Below are 25298 nucleotides of genomic sequence, written 5' to 3'. Positions count from 1 at the left end.
TGGTAACATGAAGGATTTTTAATTCGACTTGGTAAGCCAAAAAAGGCAAAGTGCAAAGGAAAACCAATATAACACGGTGACTACCAAGAAACCTTGCATATTATCTCAGGCCCGATTTCCGTGACCTCTTAACTCTTCCCAAAATACGCTGTGAAGCCCTACCATCATAACATAGCAAAAAAAAATATGTATATATATATATATATTTTTCGTCATAAAAATATCAAATTTTATGTCAATCAGTTGGATATATTTTTGGAAATAAGAATTCGCACTGGGAAAAAAAACACGCTAAACGCATTGTTCGTTGTCTCTGCGACATCCTAATTTAGACTGAAAATTTGAAATAGTTTTCTCGCATTTCAAAATAAAACTCAATTTGCAGAGTTCTGTATTATGAATTTCATCAAAAATTTCACAGAAAATTAGTTTTCTTGCTTAGGGTTACTGATGAAGATTGGGAAAATATTTACATCAGTTTTTTTGCAAAAAAAAACCGTCGACCTATAATGGTGAATTAGAGAGTGAACAGTGAACAACAACAACAACTGTAAACAAAACTGTAAATGAAAAATATGCAACAGCCTTTCCTCCAAGTACTCTCACTTGATCTCACTGGGATGCTGATGAAAGTTGGCCAATCACGAGTTTTCCAGGTAGTGGGGGGACGCAAAAATCTGCATTGCATCGAACCTTTTTTTGTAGTTATACTGTGTGTGTGAGGGGCTCCAGTCAAACTATAAGCCTTTCACCAAATCAGAAAAGAAAGGACTAACCTATCTATAAATAAAGATGGGATGAGGGCACAATATAGCAAAGGAAGCCCAAAGAGGGAGAGGGAAACTCCAGTGGAACCCTGATTCGAACTTGAACTGAACTTGCACTTTTCCATGGACTTGTCCAGTGTTCCGACGTTTCATTGGTCTGTTTTTTTTTTTTTTTTTTTTTTTTTTTTTGCTGGGCGGGGCTATCATTTAGTGCAGGTGCGCACATTGTGTCTGCAGGCCACTCAAAGCTAATCGCTCCCGGCTACTTTCATGTCGACCCCTTCAGGTTCAGCCACTACTTTAGTTAATGCGTCGTTGAGATTCGTGTCCAAGCCAAGGAATGGACGCCTGTGGCAGGAGAGAAGGCTTCACTCCTTCCGAAATGACGATTCCTGAGGAGTAAGAGTCAAGCATTGACACGTGGATTTGCAGAGCTTCGTCGCACGCGTGGGTGAGAGAAGTCCACAATTGACTTATGTGAGTAAAATTAGCTTCGAAATTGTTCGTTTTGTTGGATCTGACGTGTTCAATGAAAGAATAATCCAGCCAACGTGATCAAGGTCCGCTTCCTTTTTATTTTGTGATTGTGGCCACCTGTTGGTTTGTGGTTTCCGCATCTTCTTTGAGGGTTCGTGATGTGATGATGTTTGGGCGCGTCTTAGTGTAATCGACGGTTTCCAATTATGCCATCTTGTTTCATAGAGGTCAGAGTACAGGTGATGGGTGAAGCGTGCATTCCCCCCACCCTAACACCCCCTGTTAAATTTGAATGCTAGTAGCCCCCCCCCCTTTGTTTTTCCCCCAAATTCATACGTAGAATTTTTATAGAATACTTCCGTTGGATTCAGCCAATTGAAAAGTAAATCAGTCTTACAGACGCAAATTCTGGTAGGATTGGCAAGGTGTGTTATCAGGTGATGCTGTGCAGATGTTGGCCACCTTTTCCTCAGTGTGCCTGTTTTTACCTGAAGTTCAGCTATCCTGCAATAATGTGTACTTCGGAAACTCTACTGCCAAAATTCTTCCTTGAGTTGTCACACCCTGCTGGTTCAATCAGTATTATATATGATTAACTATTGTACGACTTGTAACTTCCAACTATATCCATTCCTTGGCGTGTTGACATCTTAAACTATTAAAAAAAATTATTTATGGGGGTGTGGGGGGAGGTGAGTAGACAATTTTTTTTTTTTTTTTTTTTTTTTTTTTTTTTTTTTTGTCCTCAACATGTTGTACTTAGGCGACTCAAACTACTGGAGACTATCCTTGTTTCATATTTGGCCAATAAAGCTGACCTTAAAGCACACTTTGTCCCCCAGGCTGTGGAAAATGATTCTTCAGTGTGAGATGAGGAAATGAAGTTTGGCTTTTTGTCTGACTTATAAGTGCACCAATGTGCAAGCTGGTCTGTTTTTGGGATCCTAACACATTTACAAAACAATTACAAATTACAGTATTTTATAATTCTGATATTCAAAAGTTACTTACTTATTCATTAAACATTATCCCCCTCGGTAAGGTTTGTGACGCTGACCAAGCAGTAGATGGCAGCATAAAGCAAAGTCGAGCCGCAAACTTTCCAAATGAGCACATGCATTACTTCATCACAGACTTCTAAAAGTTAAATGATAGCTATATGCTGTTCATACCTTTCATGTACAGAGTCGAGGTTTTGATTTTGTGAGCCATAGTGACATTTCAGTGTTTTGCAAGTTTTGTGGCTTCAGGCTGTAGTCAAAGTGTGTTCCTGTTAGCATTACAATTGGCTCCTCCAAATCACTTGACTCGAGCTTCAGCAAACAGACTCAAATTCACTTATGTAGGTCTTTTTTTTTTTTTTTTTAGTGTTTGAATGTTAGTTTTCTTGTTTGACTTTATGTGAATAATTTGTTCAACTTTTCATGTAGCCTAATCATTGAAGTTTTAACTCGACCAGAAGAAAAGAACTGGGCAATGTCGGGTTGTGCGGCCGGGAGGTTCAATCTGGGCTGAGACTTTATTTTTTTTTTTTGTCTTCCCTCTTTTCCAAACCTCGAACATGGGCATCGGCAACCCGCGACTCTTTAGCGTTGCCCTACTGGCTCCCTGGAGCTCTTTCAAAAATGTTTGAAAAACATGATATTTTTCATTTTATTATGGTTCTGTAGGTGGACAAATGTTTTCCAATTCTATAAGAATGTGTAGAATAAATATTAAATTTCAACATTTCTGTCAAGGAAGATTTACATCATAGCCTGCAACACGTTTTGATCAGGGAGGGATGCTAGGCAGGTGCCGGTTGTAAACAAACCGGTGGCTGTGTGATGGGCCATGGATCCCAAGGGTGAAAAAGAGGAAAATTACTAAGAACAGAGGATTAAATGTTATTTGGAACGAATCATTTGCATTCATTGACAATGCAGAAGAATTGCCTGAATGTTTGCTTTGTAGTGAGAAGTTGTCAAATAACAGTCATGTAGAAAGGCATTTGCAGGGAAGGCATGTTAAATTTGCAGCAGAGTACCCAGTTGGGAAAGAGTGGAAAAATGGGAGGAGCGCAGAAATTTAAGTGAATTGCATTTCCAAACGCCACGGATGCTAACCCTATGTTTTTGTTGAAACCTGAGAGGAGCTAAAGTGAGGAAAACCGTTCAGATGGATGGAGCTGACCCGTGATGTGTCAAACTGGTAAGAACACAATCCTGTCATCGGCATGTAATCAGTGACAGTTTTTCTTTTTTCTTCAATAAACGCAGGCTGCATGTTATTGCACTGTTTAGTGGCCAGATAATGGGCACGTTATGGATGTTCCCCCTCATCCTAAAAATAAAAATGACACTGGCATTTCTTTAATTTCAGCAAAGCAATGAAACATAATGTAATGAAGTTAAACTTGAGGTGACATCGTACGACAACAGTCACGTAGTGCATCATTCTCTACAGAATGAAAATAAACGAATGCTCATTGTGTTTGTAGCAAACTTAATCATTTTGATAGTAGGCTAATCTAGATACTACAGTAAGTTTCCTTCATGATTAAAACATTTTTTGCAGCTCAAGATGTTTTCAGTATGGCTTTCGACACTTTTGGTTGCCGACCCCTGCTCTAACAAATGGTGCCGTGACCCGGATTCTGAAGAAGTACAGTGAGACGAGCTGAGACGTAGAACTGCACCGGAATAAACGTAAGCAGAAAGTTTCTCTAGATTTATGCGGGGTAGTCCCTTCTGTCTGTCTGTCTTGTCTGTGTATGTGTGTCTGTTAAATTTGAAGTGGTCCAAAATAAATTACCGGTAAAGGTATGTGGTTGGTTTTTTTTTTTTTTTTTTTTTTTTTTTTTTAAGAATTGAAAATGTCTAAACACCTTGTAGCCTCTGGCTCAAGTCCCGGATGAGAGAGTGACGTGCTAAACACAAGGGTTGAAGCAAAATGCTAGTCTCAACAGAAATTCACAAGAAGTTGGATTTGACGTCCTGAGAGAAAATTAAGCCAGCTCATGTAACAAAATATTTGTGAAATTGAGGGAGTAAAGCAAATAAAAATGGTGTTATTCCCTAGTCCGACAATTCTTAAAGGCATCTGAAAATCATTTTAAGGTGCGAGATCACTTTAAAAAAAAAAAAAGCCTTAGTTACCCAACAAGTGAAAGTGTTGACATGGATTTTTTTTTTTTTTTTAGTGGACTCTGTTTGACAAAACCACTTTAGAAAACTGGTTTGTCTGAACAACAAAAACGATTGGAAGCAACAAAATTAGCTACTTTAGTTTGCAAGGGAAAACACGAAAAATCAATCACATCAAATCTGCATGCTAACATGGAGGATGAGGTGAAATTTGCATTATTGGTATTAATAAATAAACTTGATGGGGGCGTGGGGGAGATGTCACGAGTTGCACATTCAAGACCTCAGGTATGGACTGCTCTTGACTACTTCTTCCTCCATGCAGAAATTAACTCCTTAAAAATATAAGTTTGGGGTATCATCACAAACCAGATTGAATTCAACTATCTTCATACTGCTCTGCCTTTTAAAATGTATTTCAATTTTACAGAAATTTCTCATGGTTTGGGGTGTAAAAATGTCCCGTTGACCTTGAGGGTTTGGCAAAAATGTGTGGTCAGGATGTGATGACGTACAGCTGATAAATGTATCCAAACATCGCCAAGTCTGATTCTCCATCCAAAAGTTATATGCCACCCGTCCAAATGGACCTGTTCCTGCTCTCTACCTTTGGTGTTGGCAAATTGAATGCTTTCCCACCAGGACTTGGGGGCATTGCCCCTGCGTCCCGTGGGGAAGGAGGGTGCATGGTCCATCCACCCGAAACTATGGTTCTAATCAGTGGGGCATATGCAGTGGTGACCCCTGCCTGTTGGTGACCACCGACCAAACCCTGCTATCCAGGTTTGTACCACTTTTTTTTACCTTTTTTTTTTTTTTTTTTTCCTTTCTAAACAAAAATATTCACGTATAAATATATTTTATAAAATATTTGCTTTGACTAATTTGTTTGTTGGTCATTTATTAATAGGTATGAATTAAAAATGTAATTTTATTTACATAAAGAAAAATCCTCCAAAAATAGAAATTAAAAAGCGCGATTGCATTGCATCTGGAGAAATTACGAGCGCAGAAATAAATTTAAGTGGATTGCCTTGTCAAACTTCACTGCTGCAAGTTTTGTTGAAACCAGAGAGGAGCTAAAGTGTTGAGAGATGGATGGAGCTGACCAGTGATGTCCGAAAACAGAAGTCTCAAACGGTTAAGAATACAATCCTTTCATAGGCATATATTCAGTAACAAAGTACAGTGGCTGTTTTCAAAAGGCTGCGGTTTTATTCTTAGATACAGGTTGTCTTTTATTGCATTCTGTTTAGTGCTCAGATAATGGGCACGTTATGCGCTTTTCATTTTTTCAAATGCCCAATAAAATGACAAATTGGATTTCTTTTTTGCATTTGTTTAATTTCATCAAAGCAAAACAATTCATACTGTAATAAAGTTAAACTTGAGGCGGCATCGTACAGCAGCAGTCACGTGGTGCGTCGTTCTCTTCAGAATGCACTGTACGGGGGGGAAAAAACATTTCATCATGAATGCTCATGTATTTGTAGACAACTCCAAGCCATTTTGACAGTAGGCTAATTTAGATACATGGATCACCTGTTGCCTTCATTGTCAGGTTTATGTAAGATTGTGTTTTTTTTTTTTTTTTTTTCTTGTGGCTCCAGACGTTTTTGGCTCAATATGCCTCGTTCAATGTTTTGGGTTGCCGACCCTTGTTCTCACAAATGGTGCTGTGACGCGCATTCTGAAGAGGTACATCAGTTGTGAGACGAGCTGAGACATAAAAGAACTGCACCATGATAAAAGGTAAGCGGAAAGCATCTCAAAATTTATGCTAAATTTATCCTCGTTCGCGCCTTATGCTTAAAAAAAAAAGTGGTATAAAGTAAAGGTATGGTTTTAAGAATTGACCCCTCCGTAAAAATTGCGTCATCCACGTCGCTGACCAATCAGAGGCCAGAGATCTGCATAAACCACCCCCCCCTTTTTTTGCGTCCGCCGTTCCCTCAGACAATGTTGCATGGTCCAGTATAGCTTTTGTTAGGGTTTTATCGCGTATTTGGGTTCTTTAACAAGGTTAAGAGGTGACGACAGGTATCCTGAAAGGCTCGTTGGTGGAGTTCAATTCGTACCCTTTCCAAAACCAAAGACCCAGTACGAAAAATGACTTCGATGGATCAAACTTTGTGGAAGACCGCATCATCAACTGAATCCATCTATAAACTGGAACAGAAGACTGAGTACGAAAAATGTCTTTGATGGATCAAACTTTGTGGAAGATCGTATGATCAACTGAATCCAACTAAAATCAACCGGAACAGATATGTTTGCACGAAAGTAAACCCTATATTTGATTTTCAATACATGTCTCAAAAATGAATTAGCAGTTCTTCGCTTGCATAACATAGCTACGTCTGAATGATTGACACACTTGATCTGCGATATTTTGCGATCTGACTGCACAAATGTGTCTCTGTTCGGCGGCTACCGAGCTAAGCTAAACCGGACGAGCGAGTCCTAAAAGCCTTCGACGTGCACAGAGACACCAAGACTGAAGTAAGGATGTTTGAGGACACTAAAGTAGTGATTGTCGTACTCGGTCGGGACTTATGTAGGTTCGGCACCAATTCAAGAATAATTCTTGAGGGGAGCGTGTGATGTTACACAAAGAAAACGAGAGAAACAACTCGAAAATCAAGCCTCGCCTTCTTCTATTCCTTCATACGGTGGTTCACAAACGGCTATAGAGATACAGATTCTGCACACAAGTGTGATATGTAACACAAAAATAGGAAACTGTCAATGACGAATTCATCTTTGGGTTATAATATATTATGTTATGTGGCTTCTTGGTCTTCCTCTGGCTCTGGAAAGATCTTGCGCGAATATCAATGGTTTCTCCGTCGATATGCATGTAAATACCGCTCGCTGAAAAACTTGAAGCCCTGCTGTCTGCTTTTCAACAATATTTCACTATTCGCTAAGAATGCGAGAGAAATCAGCTGGTAAATCGGACAATTTCGCTCTAGCCTTTTCTTCCTGCGCCGCCATTTTTGCTAATTGTTTGTCTGTGGTTAGCACACGTGGGGGTGACGTAACTTCAGGAGGCGTGGTTAAGTGCCCTGTACGGAGGGGTCAATTGTAAAGTCAGTTTGTCTGTGTGGGGGGGGAAACACAAATGGAAGTTGGATTTGATGTGCTGAGAGACGAGGCAGCTCAAGTAACACATTTGCGGCGACTTGAGGGATACAAGCAAATAAAACTGCTGTTATTCCCTAGAGTCCGACAATAGAATTCTTAAAATTGAGACAAAAAAAGTCAATAGTTATCCAACAAATAAGTGTTCACATGGATTTTAAGTGGACTGGGTTTGAGAAAAGCACTTTAGAAAACTGATCGGTTTATCTGAACAACAAAAATGATTGGAAGCAACAAAATGAGCTCCTTGAGTTGGCAAGGGAAAACATGGAAAAATCAATCGCATAAATTCTGGATACAAACATGGAGGACAAGGTGAAATTTGCATCTTTTGAAAAAAGTTGAAACATTTGTCCCACAAGTCCTGTTCGGGAAGTTGCGAATGGTGGGGGACAGGCCCTTCTCCGCCTTTCGGAACAAAGGTCCACGAACCCTTTTGATGGACTTTTGTGGAAAATCACAAACCAGAGGGGTGCCCCTACCCTCCCTCGTACGATCTTGGTACTTGCCCCGTTCAGTTAATTATTGAATCAGATTACAAATAAAATACAAGCAAATCATCTGACTGTATTACATAAGTGTCTTTGGGACTTGCGATTATGAATTAGTGTGCCACTGTCATTTTTACCGTTCTAGTGTCTTAATTGACCCCTCCATACAGGGCACTTAACCACGCCTCCCGGAGTGACGTCACGCCACGTGCGCTGACGAAAGACAAACAATTCGTAAAAATGGCAAATACAGTACATTCTTAACTGAGAGAGACACCATGCTTCTGATTTCATTCAATCGTTCACACGTAGCAATGTTATGCTAGCGGAGAACGTCTCATTAATTTATACGAGACGTGTATTAAAAATCAAATTTAGGGCATATCTTCGTGCAAACACAGTCTGGTTAAGCTTCGGCCGCGAGCCAGCAAGAAAGCGACACGTTTGTGCAGTCCGAATATCGCTCAAAGAATAAGTGTGTCAATCGATCACACGTAGCGGTGTTATGCTAGCAAAGAACGTCTCATTCATTTATACGAGACGTGTATTAAAAATCAAATATAGGGCATATCTTCGTGCAAACAGTCTGGTTAAGCTTCGGCCGCGAGCCGGCAAGAAAGCGACACGTTTGTGCAGTCGGATCATCGCTAAATATCGCTCAACAAAGAATAAGTGTGTCAATCGTTCACACGCAGCCGTGTTATGCTAGCGAAGAACTTTGAATTCATTTATACGAGACGTATTGAAAATCAAATATAGGGCATACCTTCGTGCAAACATATGTGTTCCGGTTGATATTAGATGGATTGAGTTGATGATGCGGTCTTCCACAAAGTTTGATCCATCTGAGGCATTTTTCGTACTGGGTCTTCGGTTTTGGAAAGGGTACGAATGGAACTCCACCAACTCGCCTTTCAGGATCCCTGTCGTCACTATTACAAAGTCCGTGACTACACCTCTTAGCCATATTTTTTTGTTAAATAACCGAAATACGCGATAAAACGCGAACAAAACCTATCCTGGACCATGCAATGTTGTCTGAGAAAATGGCGGGAGGAAAAACGGGCTTTGGTTTATGCAGATCTCTGGCCTCTGATTGGTCAGTGATGCGGATTGCGCAACATCCATGGAGGGGTCAATTGGTTAAATGCAACAAGAGAAAAGTGAAGGTTAGTTAACGCTGTTCAAAATTGTGTATAGTGTAAACGACGACGTTCCAAATGGGAATTTGTCCACTTAAACACAAATCTCCCTTAACCCGACTTGGAATGGTGGGGGGTCGACGACTACTGCCCAAGATGAAGATGGGGGTGTTATACGAGTTGCAACAGAGCTCCAAATAGGAATTTTTCCACTTCAATATATAAATCTCCTTTCACCCTACTGGGATGGTGGGAAGTAGACTGTGGACCAAGATGAGGGTGTCACAGGAGTTCCACATCAACACCTCTGCAGCAGCCTCACTCCAAGACCTGCGGTATGTACTGATTTTGATTTCTGCTTCTACACAAAGGAACTTCTTAAAAACATAAGTTTGGGGTATCACCACGAGCCATATTCAATTTAACGCATCTTCATGCTGCTCTGCCTTGTAGTCAGCCTTTATAATTATTCAAATGCTTCAGAAATTTGGGTCATGGGTAGGGGTGAATTATTGTCATGTTGAGCTTGAGGGTTTGGCGAAAATGTTTGGTCAGAATGTGATGTAGAACTGAAATGTATGCAAACGTCACCATGTCTGATTCTCCATTCAAAACGTTAAAGGCCACCCCTCCAAATGGACCTGTTACGGTCCGTCCACCCGAAACTCTGGTTCCAATCAGTGGGGCATGTGCGTTTGTGACCCTGCCTTTTGCTTCCTACCATCCAACCCCTGCTATCCAGGTTTGTACCAATCTTTTCATTTTTATCGGAAGTAAAGTATTCAAATGGGGTGTACTGTCGATTTGCTTTGACTGTTTGCTTATTTGTCATTAATATAGAAATGAATTCACAATGTAATTTTATGTCAAGAAAACCCCCCGCCCCCCAAAATAGAAAAGTTAAAGTGCAATTGCATTACATCTGGAGAATTTCGAGGAGCTCAAAAAGAAATTTAAGTGGATTGCATCTCCAAACTCCACTACTACTGCAAGTTTTCTTGCAACTCGAGAGGAGCTAAAGCGTGGAAAACGTAATCAATGGATGGAGCTGACCAGTGATGTCTCAAACGGGTAAGAATACAATCCTGTTCTAGGCATATATTCAGTAACGAAGCACAGTAGCTGTTTTCAAAAGGCTGCTGTTTTATTCTTGAGTACAGGCTGCGTTTTATTGCATTTAGTGCTCAGATAATGGGCATGTTATGCGCGTTTTTTTTTTAATCCCTCAATAAAATGACATTTGGATTTCTTTATTACATTTCTTTAATTTCAAAGCAATGAAACATTCATATTGTAATGAAGCTAAACTTTAGCCAGGTTTATGTTAGGATTTCAGTGGTTTTGTGGCTCCACACATTAACTAAATTTTTTATTTTATTTATTTATTTTTTTTTTGCCCAATGTGGCTTGTTCCACATTTTGGGTTGCCGGGTAAGAATACAATCCTGTCCTAAGCATATATTTAAAAGGCTGTAGCTTTATTTTTAAATACAGGCTGCGTTTTATTGCACTTAATGCTCAGATAATGGGCACATTATGCGCGTTTTTTTTATTTTTTCAAATCCCCAATAAAATGACAAATTGGATTTCTTTATTGCATTTCTTTAGTTTATCAAAGCAATGAAACATATTGTAATGAAGCTAAACTTGAGGTGTCATTGTCCAGCAGCAGTTACCTGGCGCGTTCTCGACAAATGCACCGCAGGGAAAATAAACTTAATCATGAATGCTCATGTATTTGTAGCCAACTTAATCATTTTGCTAGTAGGCTTATTTACATACACCATTTGTTGCCTTCAATATCAGGTTTATGTAAGGATTTCAGTGTTTTTGTGGCTCCACACATTTATTTAAATGATTTATTTTTTTGCTTGTCCAACGTTTTGGGTTGCCAACCCCCGCTCTAACAAATGGTGTTGTGACCCGGATTTTGAAGTGGTGGTGAGATCAGGTGAGACTTAAAAGAACTGGACGATGATAAAGGTAAGTGGAAAACATATCTAAATTTATGTTGGATATTCCTCGCTCACTCTGTGTGTTGGGGTAAAAAAAAAATGAAGTGGTACAAAATAAATTAGTTTTTACAATCGGAAAGGTCAGTTTATCTGTCTGTGTGGGGGGAAAAACACTTTGCAGCCTCTGGCTCAAGTCCTGGATATGAGAGTGGCATGTTAAGCTGTCAAAGGGTTTAAACTTAGTCTCAAACTAAACTCATAGGAAGCTGCATTTGACGTCCTGAGAGAAAAGACAGCTCATGTAACAAAACATTTGCGGTGAATTGAGGGGTTTAAGCAAATAAAACTGCTGTTATTCCCGAGAGTTTGACAAAAGAATCCCCAACCCAGTCGTCTGAAAAATCATTTTAAGGTGCGAGACAATAAAAAAAAAAATTCTTTTAATTACCCATCAAGTGGAAGTGTTCACATGGCTTTTAAGTGGACTCTGTTTGAGAAACGCACTTCAGAAAACTGGTTTGTTTGAACAACAAAACGATTGGAAGCAACAAGGGAAAGGCAAGGGAAAACATGGAAAAATCAATCACATAAATTATGGATACAAACATGTAGAATGAGGTGAAATTTGCATCATTTGAAAAATGTTGAAATATTTGTCCCACATGTCCTGTTCGGGAAGTTTCGAATGGTGGGGGAAGGGCCCTTCTCCACCACTTGGAACAAAGGTCCTCGAACTCTTTTGATGGACTAGTGTGGAAAATCCCAAGCCAGTGGGGTGCACCGACCCTCCCTTGCACAATCCTGGTCCTTGTCCTCGAATCAAGTCAATTGAATCAGATTACAAATAAAATAACAGCAAATCACCTGACTGCATTTCATAAGTGTCTTTGAGACTTGCGATTATCAGAGTGCCAGCGGTATTTTTACTGCACTAGTGTCTGAATTGGTTAAATGCAACAGAAGAGACAAGTGGGCGTTCGTCAATCTTCTTTTCCTTTCAGCTTGTCCCGTTAAGGGTTGCCACAGTGTCATCTTTTGCCATCTTAGCCTATCTCCTGCATCTTCCTCTAACACCCACTGCCCTCATGTCTTCCCTCACCACATCCATAAACCTTCTCTTTGGTCTTCCTCTCGCCCTTTTCCCTGGCAGCTCCATCCTCAGCACCCTACCACCAATATACTCACTCTCTCGCCTCTGAACATGTCCAAACCATTGAAGTCTGCTCTCTCGAACCTCGTCAGCAAAACATCCAACTTTGGCTGTCTTTCTAATGAGCTCATGTCTAATTCTATCCAACCTGGTCACTCCGAGCGAGAACCTCAACATCTTCATTTCTGCACCTCCAGTTCAGCTTCCTGTTTCTTCAGTGCCACCGTCTCTAATCCGTACATCATGGCCGGCCTCACCACTGTTTTGTAAACTTTGCCCTTCATCCTAGCACAGACTCTTCTGTCACATAACACACCAGACACCTTTCGGCAGCTGTTCCAACCTGCTTGGACCAGTTTCTTCACTTCCTTACCACACTCACCATTGCTCTGGATTGTTGACCCTAAATATTTGAAGTTGTCCACCCTTGCTATCTCTTCTCCCGGTAGCCTCACTCTTCCCTCACCACTTTTCTCATTCACGCACATATATTCTGTTTTACTTCGGCTAATCTTCATTCCTTTCCTTTCCAGTGCATGTCTCCATCTTTCTAATTGTTCCTCTGCATGCTCTCTGCTTTCACTGCATATCACTATCTGCGAACATCATTGTCCAAGGGGATTCCAGTCTAACCTCATCTGTCAGCCTATCCATGACCACCGCAAACAGCAAGGGGCTCAGAGCTGATCCCTGATGCAGTCCCACCTCCACCTTAAATTCCTCTCACACCTAAGGCACACCTCACCATTGTTCTGCTGCCATCATACATGTCCTGTACTATTCTAACATACTTCTCTGCCACACCAGACTTACGCATGTAGTGCCACAGTTCCTCTCTTGGTACTCTGTCATAGGCTTTCTCTAGATCCACAAAGACACAATGTAGCTCCTTCTGACCTTCTCTGTACTTTTCCACGAGCATCCTCAAGGCAAATAATGCATCTGTGGTTCTCTTTCGAGGCATGAAACTATACTGTTGCTCGCAGATACTTACTTCTGTCCTGAGTCTAGCCTCCACTACTCTTTCCCATAACTTCATTGTGTGGCTCATCAACTTTATTCCTCTATAATTCCCACAGCTCTGAACATCCCCTTTGTTCTTAAAAATGGGAACTAGAACACTTTTCCTCCATTCTTCAGGCATCTTTTCGCCCACTAGTATTCTGTTAAATAAGTTGGTCAAAAACTCCACAGCCATCTCTCCATATTGCTTCCATACCTCTACTGGTATGTCATCAGGACCAACTGCCTTTCCCATTTTTCATCCTTTGTAGTGCTTTTCTGACTTCCCCCTTAGTAATCATTGGCACTTCCTGGTCCTTCACACTTGCCTCTTCAACTCTTCCTTCTCTCTCATTTTCTTCATTAATCAACTTCTCAAAGTATTCTTTCCATCAATTTAGCACACTACCGGCACCAGTCAACACATTTCCATCTCTATCCTTAATCACCCTTACCTGCTACAGATCCTTCCCATCTGTCTGGCCAACCTGTAGAGATCCTTTTCGCCTTCTTTCGTGTCCAACCTGGTGTACATGTTTTCATATGCCTCTTGTTTAGCCTTTGCTACCTCTACCTTTGCCCTACGTCGCATCTCGATGTACTCCTTTCGCCTCTCCTCAGTCCTCTCAGTATCCCACTTGATCTTCGCTAATCTCTTTCCTTGTAAGACTCCCTGTATTTTAAGGTTCCACCACCAAGTCTCCTTCTCCCCTTTCCTACCAAAAGACACACCAAGTACTCTCCTGCCTGTCTCTGATTACCTTGGCTGTCGTTGTCCAGTCTTCCGGGAGCTTCTTCTGTCCATCGAGAGCCTGTTTTACCTCTTTCCGAAAGGCCGCACAACATTCTTCCTTTCTCAGCTTGCACCACATCGTTCTCTGCTCTACCTTTTTGTCTTCTTAATCTTCCTACCCACCACCAGAGTCATCCTACACACTACCATCCTATGCTGTCGAGCGACACTCTCCCCTACCACTACTTTAGAGTCAGTAACCTTATTCAGATTTACATCGTCTGCACAAAATATAATCCACCTCCGTGCTTCTACCTCCGCTCTTGTAGGTCACAATCTGTTCCTCCCTCTAACCCTATCCTTTTTGCAAAGTCCACCACTATCTGTCCCTCAAAGTTCCTTTCCTGGATGCTGTACTTACCCATCACTTCTTCATCGCCCCTGTTTCCATTACAATCTGCACTAATCACAACTCTCTCGATGTCTGGGATGCTCAGAACTACTTCATCTAGATCCTTCCAGAATTTCTCTTTCAACTCTTGGTCACATCCTACCTGTGGGGCATAGCCGCTAACCACATTATACATAACACCCTCAATTTGAAATTTTAGTCTCATCACTCGATCTGATACTCTTTTCACCTCCAAGACATTCTTTGCCAGCTCTTCCTTTAAAATAACCCCTACTCCATTTCTCTTCCCATCTACTCCGTGGTAGAATAACTTAAACCCTGCTCCTGAACTCCCAGCCTTACTACCTTTCCACCTGCTCTCTTGGATGCACAGAATGTCAACCAACTCCTGAGCTTTTCCTGTCATAGTCCCAACATTCAAAGTCCCTACACTCAGTTGTAGGCTCTGTGCATTTGTCCTTTTCTTCTGACGATGGATCGGGTTTCCTCCTCTTCTTTGTCTTCGACCCACAGTAGCTGATTTTCCACCGACGCCCTGCTGGTTAGCAGTGCCGGGGGCGGGCGGTGTTAACCCGGGCCACGACCGATCCGGTATGGGATTGTTTGAACGCTTATTTGTTTAGCACAGTTTTTACGCTGGATGCCCTTCCTGACTCAACCCTCTGCATTTATCCGGGCTTGGGACTGGCCTACAGATTGCACTGGTTTGTGCCCCCATAGGGCTGCATTGTTAGTCAATGCTGTTCATAATTGCATCAGTGTAAGCAACAGAGCTCCAATTAGGTATTTCTCCACTTTAGCGCAAATCTCCCTTTGCCCTACTGGGGTTTAGATTTGGTTTGAAGTAATTTTTTTGCTCATTTGGCATTTAATAGGTATGAATCCAAAATGTAATTATATTTACATGTAGAAAAAAAAATCATCCCAAAATGAAACATTAAAAAATTCCTAAAATCTAAAACTCTGACATCCAATCAAATAAACTGTCCCATTCAATCAAATGATAATATTTCAACCTATCATGGTACATAATACCGAGTTATCATTTCTGGTGACCTCCCTTTGGAAAATCAATTGTGAAATGAGTTTTTATTCATTATTCCCCCCACTTTGTTCACCTTTTTTATAGAGTGGTCCTTTAGCCCTGCATCTTAAATGCACAATGTTCAAAATAACTGACTTTCCAAACTACATTTACAATATATGGAATTTTAACCATTCCATTTGAATAGTATATATAAAAAAATTATAACTTCTCTTTTCTTATAAAACAATGCTGTAACGTCTTTTTTACTTTTTCTGGAGATAGTGCATGTATGTTCATAAAAAAATATATTTCCATATTAGTCTTTGATAGTTTGCGTTGGATTTACCTTATGGTTGGCATTTGGGTTATTCAGGACAGTTTTAATCTTTCCTCTGTTTGTCCTCTTAAGAGTCACTCATGGGATGGTAGCAACACGCCTGACTTTAGTGTGCTCATCGTGGGATCGATTCCCACTCAGTGACTATGTACCGTGTGACTAACGACCTGTTCAGGTCGGAGTCTGCCTTTCAAAGAATATTCGCTGGGATTGGCTCCAGCCCTCCTTTGCCCCTTGTGAGGATAAGTGGCTTAGAAAATGGATGTGTTCCAGCAGATTATATTTCATTGAGACAAGGAAATTAAGCCTGGCTTTTTGTGACTTTTCTGTGTACAAATGTCTAATCTGGTCTGCTTTTAGTATCCAAACACATTTACAATTATCTTCTTGACTACAGTATTTAACAATTTTCTTTACTGTCCAAGTCAAGTGTATTCATTTAGTCATTAACCCCCTAAATGTTTTGGGGGGGGGGATAAATAACCGTTAATACATGTTATTTGCTAATTTAAAGGGGAATTCCGGTGGTTTCCATAAACAATGTATTCAATAGGTAATGTAATATGTACTCTATCTTGACAATGTGACGTTAAATCCTCTCTCATTTAAGTGTTTTCAGATTGCCAACAATTGCAAATTTTCAGGGGCGCTGCCATTTTGGCGAGTCACATGACCTACATGCGCGGATATGACTGGTTACGTGCAGTTCCAAACGCTTGATTTCAGGGGACATCATTATGATTTCTCGGATTGATCCTCATCTGCTGAATAAATGGCAGTATCGGTTGATTTGGGAAGACTTGAGGAATATTTCCCCATACGGATTTGAACTTGTGGCTTTAAATAATGCCGGGCTAAATGTTGAATCTTCGGGCGGAATGACGCGGAGTCTGAGCTCGCTCGGCGGGGAGCGAGCTCACGGCTCCGCTGCTAAGTGGAGCTCGCTCCCCGCCGAGCGAGCTCCGCCGCTGGGCGGCATTATTTGCAGTCACTGGTTCTAATCTGTATGGAAGTATTCCTCAGTCTTCCCGATCAATTGATACTGCTATTTCTTCATCAGATGAGGATAAATCAGTGATGGGCATAATGTGGTTTCACGTAATTGAGCGTTTGGAACGGTATGTAACATGTCACATCAGTGTAACGTAGGTCACGTGGCTTGTGAAAATGGCAACGCCCCTGCAAATTTGTAATTGTTTAAAAAAATCTCAACACTAAATAAGAGGATTTAAGATCACATTGTCAAGATGGATTACATATTACATGACCTATTGGATACATTAATGCAAACCTCTCGGATTCACCTTTTTAAATTTTCATTAAACTTGTAGTTTTTCCTCTATGGTTAATTGTTCAAGAAATATTAAAATCCGTTTTATAAGACGTGCAATAGCTAATTGTGCGAAAAACGTCAAGCTGTGAATAGTTTTGCACTGTATAACGAACAAAACTCTGCCAGAAAAACTGTAGGTAGCCAGGTTGGTTATTTTATTGGTTTGGATTTGTATTTTAGGTTTTCAAAATATTATGATTGCCCTGTGTTTACACTGTTAGAAGTAACCAGAGGTTAACATTTGTGTTAAAAATAAATTTCCTACCCAAAGTGGGCTACACCCCCCCCCCACCAGAGAGACATTTTCATTTTTTCCAAATTGGTCATTTTCATCCCTGAAAATAGACCTCACTGATTGAATGCCACGCGATTTTATTGAACATCCTCCTTTCTACTAATTGCACAGCCTTAAAAGTGTATATCATGAATGCTGGGTCCTGTGTTTCCTGAAAATTTGATTCCAACTGTTTAACTTGACATGTAGCAACAAAATATATTAAACTTGTATTAATCTAGTTAGTCACATTGGTCTGCTTTTATTTTGAATGCTACACGTAATGGCAAAACACAGGTGTTAGGGGATGATTTAAGCTTTTTCCCAGGAGCAATAGTTGGGGAACCACAGGTAATGGTTTAAGAATTGAAAATGCGTCTGGGGAAAAAAAACTTGTCAAAGTACATTACTGGCGTGGTAGTCAAAGGTTTACTTTCTAATACTGTACAGGAATCTTTTTAAACATTTGCTAATTCTAAAAGCTGGTAATTCCAGAACTCGCGAAAACTCGAGCTCTCTTTTGCACGATCTCTCGAGCTCTCTCTTGCATGATCCCTCGCACTATCTCTCGATCGATATCTCTCTCGATCGATCTCTCTCTTGCGCGATCTCTCTCTCGCTCGTGCTTTTCACTAGAGTTGCTCTGTGAATCACTTATTGTTTGCATTGTGAGCATCAAACTTGACAAGCATTTCCCTGTTAATAGTTTGTGCAATTCAGTCGTTGTTGATTGCCTTCAACACCACTGCGCTGGTATTGGTCTGATTTTCTTTGGGGTGATGTCATTTCCGCGCGACGCGCAACTGACCCACCATTCAAACCTAAACAACGGATAGGAGATTTTTGATTACTCTTGAATCCAGCGTTATTTTTGGAAAAAAAAACAAACATCCCCATTGCAAAGAGTGTTCCTATTCTATTGCAATTGTGCCAATTCTGAATTGTATAAAATTTTCGCCACCCCAAGTGTAAACAGTGTAACTGTTTGTGATTATCCCTAACCCGTTGTCAGGCACAGTCATTCATTGGCTGGAATGCTTTTCACTGGAGTTGCTCTGTGAAAAACTTTGTTTGCATTGCAAGCATTGAACTTGACAAGCAATTACCTGTGGATTTGCTAACATCCTTGAGTCCTTGGTGGTGAGGAGCAGCGTTTTTCCTTGGTCTGTTTGTCACTGGGACCGGTTGGTTGCTGGCTTGCATTGTGCGCATTGCAAGTGTCAAATTTGACAAGCAGTCCCCCTTTAACAATTTGTGTGTTTTGAAGATTGTTTAATTTGTTGACAAATAACCCCCCATTGTTAATAAGCAAAAGTGTGGCTTGATATTTTTTCTGAATTGCTTTTATTCCACAAGGTTTTTGGTGGTGTTTGAATAACAATACACATTCTATCACTGGGACATTTCCAACGCTAGCAACAGAGCGCAGCCAAGCGGTCTTCTTCTACACACAAACATCTACACACACGCACGCACAGGGATCACCCACAGTTCTACTATAACACACACACACACACACACACACTATTTTTGACCCTTTTGTTTCCCCTTTCACTCCACTCCGAGTTCCAACCAGACAAAAATTAACAAATTAAATAAGACAATAACCAAACGTCAACAACAAACGGTTACACGGACAATCAAATGTATTCAAAACAGGAAATGGGGGATGATGAATGGACGCTCCCATGCTGACCCCAACATTTTCACAAATAATGATTGGAGTCAACCGTCCCGGTACCAGGGAGGACGGGCACACCGGGGGAAGGACCGTGTATTCACTTCCTCTCATTTTAATGAGGGAGGTGCTCCTAACCCTTACCCCATCCATAATCCGCCTGTGCCTCCTCCGGACACACGTGCTCGCCTGAACTGGTCCGGAGCACGGTTCGACCCCGACCTTATTCCGACGCGTCAGTAACTAGAAACGGTCGACCCAAAAACAACGGACCGCGTAACCCCCAATGACAAAAGGTGTACAAACAACCCACTCCGGAATTCACTCTACTCGTCCGAAGAATTAACTCTGTAATCAAGTGCATGCATCATCTGCAAAATGTCACCTGGAAACAAGATAAGGCAGAACCCAAAATGATAACCAAAAAGGTCGAGGAATTGGCCATGTTTATCAACCCAGCTGTCCCCAAGTCAGATACGTTGGACTTGATCATGGGCAATGCAAAAAACTGGGGGTACAACACCTTATTGATCCTAGAAAACCATTACAAAGACACTATCTGTGAAACACTAGGTGACATTTTTGAAGCAGGTATCCCTAATTGGAGGGAACTGTTTGATGTAGCCACACGTTGGGCGTATAGAAATACACCCAATCTCAAAAAAGAAATAATTGAGCAAGCGGAGGCTCTGTTTGTGGCTACATCAACGAATAATTTAGAATGGGAACTCGAACGGACTAACCAACAAAACACTGAACAACCGACGAATACTAACACTGACCACGACCCTGACACACAACCACAAGAGGCGGGGCCACCGAACCTCAACACAGAAAACACACAGACTACAGTAACTATACACATAGAGGACAACTCCACCACCGAAACAGGCCACATCCCAACCGACGATCGGGAGCAGCACACCCTGACCAAACCGACTGAAACAAGAGGAACTATGACAGAGGCAAAGTGGGAATGGTCCCCAATACCAACGGAACCGAGGAACAGCCCGGAACCGAGAGACCAACGACCCACACGCCCCAGAACCGACAAAAACACCTGCGTGATCCCAGAAGGCAGCAGGCTAATGGAGATCTCCCGAGAAGAGGCGATTCCACAGACAGAACAGAACCCAGCGGAGTCCAGCGACGGGGACCTTGGGGAACTCTTGATGGAGTTGGCGAGGGAGAACGAAGATCCTCCGACACCGGCCATGGAACAATCGACGACGAGCACACCCTCCAGCACCTCAAAACTGAGGCAGTTGGAACTGTCGTCGTCGTCGTTCACACCACGAGCGACGACGACTCGAGACCACGACGGAGGAAGGAACGCACCCCTCAACACCTCAGAACTGAGGCAGTTGGAACTGACATCGGGGTCGTTCACACCTGGAACACCGCAAGAGACGACGCTTCAAGACGACGACGGAGGAATCTCCACGCCAACTACATCGCAACAAGCACTCCTCAAGGTCCGCAAGCATCTAAGGACTCAACAAAAAATGAAGGTCTGGCAGCTGAGGGTCTTGGAAAAAAACTGTCATAATTGGGGACTCCAACCTGAACAGAATACCGAACTTTTCCATCCCGATTTACAAATTGAAAGTTACCCGGGAGCCAATTTTCACCACACAGCTTCAATCCTGTCCAAAACCAAGGATGGCGAGCAAGCCGAACAACTGGTCTTGTCCTTCGGCATCAACTGTCGGTGCCAAAAGATCAAAAAGACGACTATAAAACAAATACAAACAGCGTTGCGCACAGCCAGAATACAATTCCCCAATGCTCGCATCTGGATCCAGGAATTGAATTTCTCAAATGAACTGCCTGAAAAAGAATGCCTAGGACTTTGTGAACTCAACAAATACATCAGGAAAAACACCAACTGCATTCCCAAAATTAAACCGGCAGACTTCACAACGGGGAAGGACCACATCCACTGGACCAAAACAACAGCAACGTACATTTTGGAACACTGGGCGAATCATTTAAACTTGTGAGTTCCCTGACTCGCAGCACAGAAGGGAACATACACACTGAATTCCGTAACGTTTTGGTTCTCGCCGAAAACATCAGGTTGTCCAGGGATGAACTGAGTCTCCTCAACAAAGGACTCAACTTCATCCCAACCGTTAATCTACAAGCCAACAAAAGAAAACAAACGCAACTGGACATCCAAAAGTATCACAGAAGAATGATGCTGATCGCACACTTCAAAGGGGCCCAGAAAAAAACGAAACTCCCCTTCAAACCTCCTTCGACGTGGAGTCCGGCGAGGTCATCTCTTCCGGACCAACTCAGACGACTGATAGAGCGGGACAAGGAGCACTTCATCAAATGGTTCAAACCACGCCAAGAAAGAAGGAATCTAACGAAACAGGAAGTGATAGCGTTCAGAAAACTGAAAAGAAACAACCAAATTATCATCAAACCAGCGGACAAGGGAAGCAAAGTAGTGGTCCTGAGCTGGGCACAATACACAACTGAAGCCTACAAACAATTGAAGGACACCAGGTACTACCAAGAACTCCAAAAACCAACATATCCGGACACTATCCCGTTGGTCCAAAAAGATCCTCAAAAACCTACACAAAAAAAGATTCATCGACACGCAACAAATGAAATACTTAGGGGGCAATCCGGAACAGAGACCGAGAAAATTGTACCTTATTCCCAAGATCCACAAAAGCCCGGAACTCTGGACGGTACCGCACAAAGTTCTACCTGGCTGACCGACAATATCGGACTGCGACAGCGAGACCTTCTACACGGCAGAGTTCCTGGACTACTACCTCAACCCACTCTCGGTCAAACATCCATCATATCTCAAAGACACTTATGACTTTATAGGAAAGATTAAATCGATCAAAGTCCCCCACAATGCAATATTATTCACAATAGACATAAACAGTTTATACACAAACATTGACACACAGGCAGGACTGGCAGTCAAGACCATCCTTCAAAAGTACCCAGAATCTAGACGACCGGACAAGGAACTTCTACAACTGCTGCAAATAAACCTGACGAGAAATGACTTTGAGTACGACGGCAGGTTCTACCTACAAACAAAGGGGACAGCAATGGGCAAGAAATTTGCACCGGCGTACGCCAACATCTTCATGGCCACTTGGGAGGAGAAGGTCATTCCGAAATGTCCCCAGAAAACCGCTACAGTACCTCAGATATCTGGGGAATTTGGACTGGTACACAGAAGGACTTGGAGAACTTTTTTTCAAATTTTGGACACACAAGATCCATCCATCAGGATCGAAACCACCCAAGACAAATACAAAATTGACTTTTTGGTCACAACGTTCTACAAGGGACCACACTTCAATGAACATCACACACTGGACATCAAAGTTTTTTTCAAACCTACAGACACACATGCATTACTACATAAAGACAGCTTTCACCCACACCATACATTCACTGGAATAGTTAAGTCACAATTACTCTGCTTCAAACGCATTTGCACACATGACAGACTTTTGGGAAGCGGTTAAGATTTTGTTTACATCACTTCGCTCGCGTGGTTACTCAAGATCATTCTTGAGAAGATGTCTTAAAAACTTCCAGTCCCCTTGCAAAACAATCGACTCCAAGATCATTCCACTCATTACCACTTATTCGACAAATAATGTTCGATTAAACTTTCGTTTAAAAGAAAACTTTCAAAAAATACTGCAAAATACACCGTTGCATGACACCCACAAGGTCATCTCGCCATATAGAAAAAATAAAAACCTCCAGGACCTTTTGGTCACAGCCAAAATGAAACTGATACAACAAAAAAAGTTCAAAACAACCGAAAACCCCAACCAACTTCAAAACAATAAAATATATTAAAAATCCAACAAACAAAACAATTTTCCATATAAAACAAAAGATCAACAGTAACACTACCTACTGTGTATACGTGATCGCATGTACGAGGTGCCAAATGCTTTACGTGGGAGAAACCGGTAACTCCATAGCAACCAGGATGGTACAACATCGATTCAACATTAGAAAACAAAAGCGTACAGACACGACACTGGTTAAACATTTTATTAAACATGGGATCAAAGCGTTACAAGTGTCTGGATTGGAACATAATATTCACTGGACAACCAAGGGGAGGAGGAAAGTGGAAAGAAAATGGATACACCAATTAGGCACCCTCGAACCCAGGGGCATTAACGATAGATTCAACAGTTAATGTACATTCTCCCCTAGGGAGGCGTGACCGTAAAGATACGATCGCTCCCCCCAAACCAACTCCCTCATTTCACCCCCCAGGGAGTATATTGAAACAACCCCTGTAATCGCTTTGAACGGGGCCCTAAACACAGGTACCAAGGGAGGCGTGACCGTAAAAATACGATCACCTCCCCCCCCAAACCCAACTTTGGAACGGGGCCCTAAACACAACTAACACCCCGAGCGAGCTTAATCGCGAAATACGACAACTTCCCCTGAACCCCCCTAAACACAAGTCTCCCCTAACCAAGGGAGGTGTGACCGTAAAAATACGATCACTCCCCCCAAACCCAATTTTAGAACGGGGCCCTAAACACAGGTACCAAGGGAGGCGTGACCGTAAAAATACGATCACTCCCCCCCCAAACCCAATTTTGGAACGGGGCCCTAAACATAAGTAACACCCCTAAGCGGGCTTAATCGCGAAATACGACAACCTCCCCCGAACCCCCCTAAACACAAGTCTCCCCTACCGAGGGAGGTGTGATGGTAAAAATACGATCACTCCCCCCAAACCCAATTTTAGAACGGGGCCCTAAACACAGGTACCAAGGGAGGCGTGACCGTAAGAATACGATTACTCCCCCCCAAACCCAGGGCCCTAAACACAACTAACACCCCTAGCAGGCTTAATCGTGAAATTCGACAACCTCCCCCGAAACTCCCTCGAACATAACCAACAAAGCCATCCAATTTCTAACCTAAACGTGGAAGCGTATTAACTCTGGCCCTTATACTAAATGAAAGAAAAGGGCACTAAACGTAATCAACACCCGAGGGAGATGGAATGGTAAAACACGACCACCTCCCTCGAGTTACTGGGAGAAAAAAACTCAACACAAATAATTCAAACACAACCAAAAGAACCGCCTTTGGTGGAAGGGGGACTTGACCGTAAAACTACAACCAATTTCCCCGGTCCCCATTAACCACAATAGAATTATTTACAAAATCTGGAAGTAATGAGAAAAGTGAAACACAATCAACCCTTGGCAATATTTACCATCGTTGAATAACTCCACAGAAAAATCAGATTCTCAAAAACAATTCTTCTAAAAAAATACAAGCCCCTCTGCAGGGCTTTCATACTTGTTCCCAATCAGAATTCTTTAATTTTTTTGAAAAAAAATAACAAGCCACCAAACAGGTAGCATGGTACCATATTCACCCTTAAAACCCCGAGACATTTGGGACACCTGTATGGACATTATACTATTCTCCAATAGAATTCCAAGTTTTGAAAATTCAAACAACAAGAAGTCCCCAAACAGGAAGTGTGTCATGATGCCCGGCCCTTTAGAAAGCCGGTGCACCTGAGCACAGCAGTCACTCTATGCACAAATTTGTTGGAGAGACGCTCACCTGCATTCCCAGGAGCATCGGAGCTCAAATCGACAAATAGTAGGATTTATTCCCTTGTCAAAATTTCTTGCCTTATTCTAACAATTCTTCTTCCTATCTCTTTATTCTCTCCTCCTTTCTATTATTGTGCCCACGCTTGAAAAAGACTTAAAAAGGTCGAAACTAGTCGCGACGGGCACTCCCTCTTTCCTTTCCCATTTCCCTGCTTTGTTGCAAGCAATATGATTGGATTTGTTTTTCATATAACTGGTCGTTTCCATTGTATTTGAATATCTGTGCATTACTTAAACACTCCAATTGTGAATTCCCAGTTGTGAATAGCAGCCGCCGTGCTGTGCTGTGCCCCCCTTTTATTCTGTTTTTCCAGTTGTGAGTGGCAGACGCCGTGCTGTTCTTTTTTTCTGCTTGTTTTTTACATTGTTTGAAAATCTGTGCCCCTTACTATTAACTATCCCCCGCTGTGAGTCAAAGTGACGGTTGCATTACAAAATCATTCACTCCAATATATTTAAATTGAAAGTAACTGTGCTGATCATCTTTGAATCCCCTGTTTTGTGTGGAAATAGTGCTGTGGTATTGATTGTTCTGCTGTTATAATGATTACGTTTGAATCCTCCAATCCCCTGCTGTGGCTTCCAGCA

The 25298-nt window shown here is 41.8% G+C and overlaps 1 protein-coding gene and 1 long non-coding RNA gene across 2 annotated transcripts; both read left to right on the top strand.

The window, feature by feature from the left end:
* The first annotated feature begins 965 nt into the window (after positions 1 to 965).
* LOC133495498 (uncharacterized) lies at positions 966 to 5150 on the top strand. The gene is made up of 4 exons (XR_009793594.1): positions 966 to 1244; positions 3376 to 3434; positions 3801 to 3931; positions 5012 to 5150. It is a non-coding gene; the product is annotated as an uncharacterized LOC133495498 (long non-coding RNA).
* Positions 5151 to 15713: 10563 nt separating this feature from the next.
* On the top strand, positions 15714 to 25224 carry LOC133490395 (uncharacterized). The gene is made up of 2 exons (XM_061800405.1): positions 15714 to 23550; positions 23627 to 25224. The coding sequence occupies exon 1, from the start codon at positions 19410 to 19412 to the stop codon at positions 21048 to 21050; it is 1641 nt and encodes a 546-aa protein (XP_061656389.1). The 5' UTR covers positions 15714 to 19409; the 3' UTR covers positions 21051 to 23550; positions 23627 to 25224.
* Positions 25225 to 25298: the final 74 nt, after the last annotated feature.

The sequence above is a fragment of the Syngnathoides biaculeatus genome, chromosome 2 (genome assembly GCF_019802595.1).
Source record: "Syngnathoides biaculeatus isolate LvHL_M chromosome 2, ASM1980259v1, whole genome shotgun sequence".
Lineage (NCBI taxonomy): Eukaryota > Metazoa > Chordata > Actinopteri > Syngnathiformes > Syngnathidae > Syngnathoides > Syngnathoides biaculeatus.
This window is presented reverse-complemented; position numbering and strand designations above follow the sequence as displayed.